Source organism: Grampus griseus (assembly GCF_964374135.1).
Source record: "Grampus griseus genome assembly, chromosome: 1".
Lineage (NCBI taxonomy): Eukaryota > Metazoa > Chordata > Mammalia > Artiodactyla > Delphinidae > Grampus > Grampus griseus.
Window position 1 is genome coordinate 127,439,469 of NC_139017.1, and position 6,000 is coordinate 127,445,468.

Here is a 6,000-nt window from a genome sequence, read left to right on the forward strand (position 1 = left end):
GAAACAAAGCTACAATATTCTCTTAGCCTAAAGGGGGTGGATGGCGATCCCTGCAACCTCTTCATATAGTGCTAGTTTGATCAAGCTGAAGAATCAACTCCTAGCAAAAGCACTTTAGAGATAACAGTATTATTAATAAAAATGCTTTTTCATTACAACAATTTATCAAGGCAATTCATTCTTTTTCTCTAAACCTATTGGAAAAGTCTGATTTTGTGAAGATAGGGAAAAAAAAACCAAAAATCCAGAACTTAGCATAAGCTGCTCTGCGTTCAAGTTACCGCCCTTATCGTACGATGGCCCCGTAGAGGTCAGAGTTGTCTCATTTATGACTGTCTTCCCTACAGTGCTTAGCACAGTGCCTGGCATATAACCAGGCTCAGGAAATATATGTAGAATTTATTCTACAATGTTAACATACTTATTTAAAAATTCCAATTTTTAAAATGAAAATCTCTGAAAAATTGAAATGTTCAGAATTTCATATTTCATTTCCCTGAAGCGAGGCTCCTCTATACTCATCTGGAAATGTTCATTTTCATTTCAGTTATTTGTTTATATGCACACTATGTTCCCAAAGGATTACAGTAGCATCATTTAGAGTATAGGAATCTTTTTTGTAAGATTTAAAGGAGATCACATCCAGTCAAAAGATGGTTTGTACTTTGATACATCACAGATTTGGAAAAACATAAATCAAATAACCATGTACAACCCCAGTACCAAAGCCCTTGAAACCATCAGTCCCTTAGGGAATAATTTTAGCTTTAATTTAAAATAGTACTGAGAAAACACACCACCAATATCTTATTTAACTTCAATAGGAGCTTACATGGATAAAATTAGTTTTCAGCCTGGACACTTGAACATCTGTGGACAATATTTCATCCCACTTATAGGATGAGGAAAATAGAAAATGGTAGCCCAAGAAGAGCCATTACACGATTTAAAGAAACAAGCATTTGTTTGCAAAGTGCAGGAATTAAATTCAGTTTGGTTTCATGACTGCCCAAACAACTCAACACAAATCTTTCCTCTGGAGTTCTCAGTTGTCCAGTATTAAAGTTACCAATATAGAACAAACCACTGAGCACCTCAATTATAAGTTATCTTTACGTAAACAATCCTCCTATCTTGGTTCCTTGAAAAGGTAAGCAAACAGCTATAATGACATTCCTGGTCCAACATGGATATATTAAGTAACTGCTATGCTATGGAAATCGCCAGAAGAACGTTTCCAAGAGAAAATCCAACTTGCTAAAACACTTTCTAAAAGACGGTCACAAGCCCAGATGTAAAGTTTAGAGGCATTTCCATTTTCCTTACATATAGAGGTTGATGAAATATTAATACACTCAGTGCAAAAGTACAAAGATAAACAAGATCAAAGCCAACAACAGATGAAATAAAATTTCATTGTGCAAATCATAAAAGCTGTGTAAAAGGGCTCTAGATACCAGGTAAAATTTGCTCAAGAAAGGTAACAGCATTAAACCTAGCAGACAGCAGAGTAGAGAAGAGGCAGAGCTTTACAGAATTGCAAATAACATCAGCATTACGAGAATAATAATTGGAATAAATACCATCAGCAGTCTGCAAAAACCATCAGCACACTTCGTCCTTCACCTCTTCCCCTCATCCAGCTGGGTAGTGAAAGCAGCTGCCTCTCCCCGCCCCCTTCCCAACTGCTCCTCGAGCCACCCCCTCCCCTATCCTGTCCACCCCTCCCCTCCCCTTTCCCCTCCTCTCCCCGCCCCCAGCTGGTGTATTTAGCAGCCTAGAGAGATTAACAGGCGATCGCTACGGTCACTGGGCCTCCGGACTGATCTAACGTTTCCTAGCTCCCTGGACTACAGAAATTAGAGACGCGACACCCTGGTGGTATTAGGTGCCTTCGCCTTCATCCTGTCCTCTCCGAAGCCGGACTGGGTTGGGAGTCAGTGGACTGGGCCACAACTGGAGGGCCCTGCAGAGTTCAGCGGGGCGCTGCCCGCCCGCTGCGCTACCTGAGCTGTCCATGGTGCTGGCGCGGTCCTGAGGCTGCCGGGCGGGACTCCGCGCCGCTGCCGCCCCGGCGTTCACTCTCAGCTTGCCGCCTCCCCCGCCGCTCCCTGCATTTAGGTCCCCGTTACTGTCCACCAGCTGCAGGGATTCATAACCATCGTTGCTGGTCTTTTTCCGGTAGCTTCCGAGCAGGCTCATGGGCAAGCTCACAGAAGAGGAAAAAAATATCAACCTGGGGAGACGAAGGGGGAGGTGGAAGGTGGAAAGGGCTAAAGGAGGATTTTTTTTTAAGGAAAAACAAAAACAAAAACCATCAAGTGCCCCACATGACGCAAAGAGGAGGGAAAGAGGGAGCGGCCCCCGGAGAGGAGCGTTGCGGGGCGCGGCAAAGCCACCGCCCTGGGCAGAGCGCGGCTCTGGGCGCCGGGCGCGAGGGCGGGAGGGAGAGAGGGAGAACGCAGGCGGGCGGGTGCGCGCGTCCCCAGTAAAGCCGCCGTGGAGCCGCCGGCCCAGCAGAGCTCCGGACCCGGGCCAGCCCCCCTATGGCTGGGGAGTGCCCGGAAGCAATCCTATAGGTGTCACCGCGTCGCCCCGCCGCGCGGCAGGGCAGCTCCAAGCGCGGCTGGCCCGCGGGGAGGGAAGGAAAGAGGGAGTAAGGGAGGGGAGATTCTCGGGGAGGGGGGGCTGAAGGCGGAAAATGGGGCGGAGTGGGAGGGGGAGGGGACTACTACCGCTAGGGTAGAGGGTGTTTGCGCACGTGAGGTAAAGAAGAAAGGGGCTGGGTGTCTCTGCCTGGTAAGCTTTGGGGACGAGGGGGGAGGGTCTCTTGGTAAGCTCCAGACACGCCCATTTTGTATAACTTAGCCTATACTTGCTGGAAGATTCGGCGAGTCAAAGCCACCCCTACCGTTGCCGTCCTGGAGGACTGACTTGTAACTCAACTGAACAGAACAAGACCGCATGTTACCCCAGGCTATATGTGTGCCAGGACAGAAAGAAACAGCAGCACGGCCCACATCTCCCAGAATGGGTAAAATCCCTAAGTGAGACATCAAAGACCTGGTTATCCTAACGCTAGCAGGCAGTTAGAGCCCATTCCACCTAGTGAGTAGATGTGACTAGTAACTATTTGTTGAACGACAAAATTGGCGGGGGGCGGGGCGGGGGGCCGGGGGGGGCGAATCAGGTGCAATTTCAGTTCTGACATCATTTACCTTGGGACCTGGGGAAAGGTCTATACCACTCAGCTGGCTTGGGGAGGATGCGTGGGAAGAAAGCTAGACGAGGATTTTCTTTCTAGGGCCCTCCCGCCTTTTTCATAATTCTGGGCACAGAGAGCCGACACTAATTAATCAGAGGAGAATTTATTGAGAAGTTAATGAACCTTAAGAGTCAGTGCCCTTTTTCTGGAGAAGTCCCTTTCACGGCTGTGCACCTAATTTTATATCTGTGATTTTGTATTCTTAAAGAGGACCTCAACATTGTATGTTTCAAGCCTTATGAAACGTGGATTTAACTCTGTTAAGTTTCAAAATGCAATTACCAAGTGCCCATTTTCACCTGAAATAATAAGATTGCAAAAGTATCCTTCGTTCTCATCATTTCAGGTGAAAATATTGGCTTAAAATTGTCATTTTCCCTATTAAGATTTGGAATGACTGAGGTGCTTTTCAAGTCATCTGACAGAGTTTCATCACCAAAACAAGAAAAAAGTACATGCATGTAAAATTTCCTTAAACGCATACACAAACCTAGATTTGACATTTCACCTTTCATGACTTTCTCTTGTTGTTATTATTATGATATCTTTAAGAACACAAATCAACCTATAGCATCTAAGAGACCTCAGTCTAAATCATTTGGGACCCAATGAGTTTCCTGGGAGTTCTAGGTCTACACAGGTCTACATAAAATAAATTAATTGGATTGAGAGTCATTTTCCTGTTGAAGGATCACTCAAATGCAAATTCTTATAGGAAGGGGATAAATCAGTAAAAGCCAAGAGTGCTTGCTGTCTTCTAGATCCCTCCAGTCCCTCTGAAAAGGTAAATTATCTGACCAGTTGCTTTCCTAACTGCATTATCTGATGAACATGTGGTCTGACCCAAATCACAAATCACAGTTAATGCTCATTTACAAGATCAAACAACTTCAGTGGTGGCAGTTAAAATTGTAATAAAATTTAAACACAAACTTTATACTTTCAATTTTCCCAATCTGTCAGTTTGAGCTATTTTAGATACTTGACTAATACTCTGTAAGGTCTAGTAAATAAATCTTTTCCAATAACATTTTAAATAATCTTTTTCTGCACCTTTCCTTCTCCTTTAATTTATTACTGACCCACAGGGAGAGGAAATACCTAGTATCTATCGTGTGCCTTGACAAATACTGGATTTATACCCTGGATTAAGAGAATTTAGAAAAGACCATTTTTGAAAAGTGAAAATTATTATTTTCAAAAAAAGCACTCAGTTATTTTTGCTCAACTTTTCAGAGTTGCAGACATATTGCTGGAAGAAATTATAGATTAAACATAGGCCTTTGTATTTTGAGATATCTATTTCCCCAGTTTGCAAATTTAAAGAAAAACATGAGTGGGATACAGGGACCATTTTATTTTTTATATTTACACTTAATTTAACATAAATACAACCAATCAGAATAACTATTAATAACCCTACAAAATTAGGGATATAAAGAACATAATAAGGCAGGAAAATACAGTAACTAGATTAATTTACAACAGTTTAAAAATTACTTTAGGGCTTAAATTAAATATACCAATTTCAACACTAAAATTTTCTTTACTATCCTAAAGATCAAATTCACAAAGAGTTCGCAGATCCACGAAGATCTCACTTTTGTCTTCTATAAAATAAAGTATAATAAAGTACCATCGTTATATAGTTGAAGTAAGAACTAAACTAGTACGTAACACGTATAAAGTAAGTACTTAGCAAGTGCTCTCTATTATTACTATTAGTGGTCTGGCTTGGGCACAGCTCTATCCTCAGCGCTGACAGTCCGACTTCCTCCCATGGGAGGAGCTCAATAAAGGCTAAGTATTATTTTCTCCAGGACTATACTAATGGAAACTTGTCTATGTGATTTTGAATGACAGCTTAGGCTTAAGGAAGAGAGGTGGTACTGGTAAAATCCAAGGTGAACATTTAGAGTCAAACTCTGTTTTTCCAAGATCAAGATTGTTCCATAATTTATTTTATCTCAAGAATATCACATCACATATGGGGCACAGCCAAAGGACTAGATGCCCTCTTTGGGAGAGTGTTCCTTCCCTTTGCCTTTTCCATTGCTGACTCAGTCACTTTTATTAACTTGGTGAAGATTATCCACACTGAGAAATGTCTGAGAGGCTCTATTTGAGACTCTATTCCTCCTCATCCCCTCCAGCCCCAAAGTGCTCTCCTGTCACAGCAGATGTCGCACAACTTTCGTGGTGGTGCTGGAAGATGAATATGTACCACAACCTACCTGGGATTATGATCTGTGCTTTTTTGTCTCTAGGAACTATAAAACATTGCTTACGACTGAGATTCTAGCACCTTGTTTCCCAGGACTGAGTCCTAGTTCCATGGACTATTAGCTCTATAACCTTAGGCAAGTTACCCTCTCTGCCTCACTTTTCTCCTCTATAAAATGAGAATTATAGTGTCATCATAATAAGGTTGTAGTGAGAATTAGTACCTAACACATAGTAAGTGCTTAACAAAAGCTATTATCAGTATCACTGTTCTATTTTTATGTCACTTTTTCAAAAACATAATTTCCTACTTAAAATTAGGCTAAAATCTGTCTTGTGTACTTAAGAGATTTATTGTCCTTATGATTTATGGTAATATAAAAGCATTATGTATGATGTGAAGTGATTATTCTGCCTTGAGTTTTTAGATATTTTAATGCATGTCTATCCTGTTAGGTTTTGGACTCCTTAAATACAAAAATCCATGTTTTGTTCATGTCTGTACCCCCATG

General features: G+C 42.1%; 1 protein-coding gene across 1 annotated transcript in view; it reads right to left on the minus strand.

The window, feature by feature from the left end:
• Positions 1–2,202, minus strand: part of DNAJC6 (DnaJ heat shock protein family (Hsp40) member C6) — a gene marked incomplete at both ends in the record, with an annotated part of 91,031 nt that extends 88,829 nt beyond the window's left edge. The window contains one exon of the mRNA XM_082658697.1: positions 2,007–2,202. Within this exon, the coding sequence (XP_082514823.1) occupies positions 2,007–2,202 (196 nt within the window). The remainder of the gene's footprint in view (positions 1–2,006) is intronic.
• Positions 2,203–6,000: the final 3,798 nt, after the last annotated feature.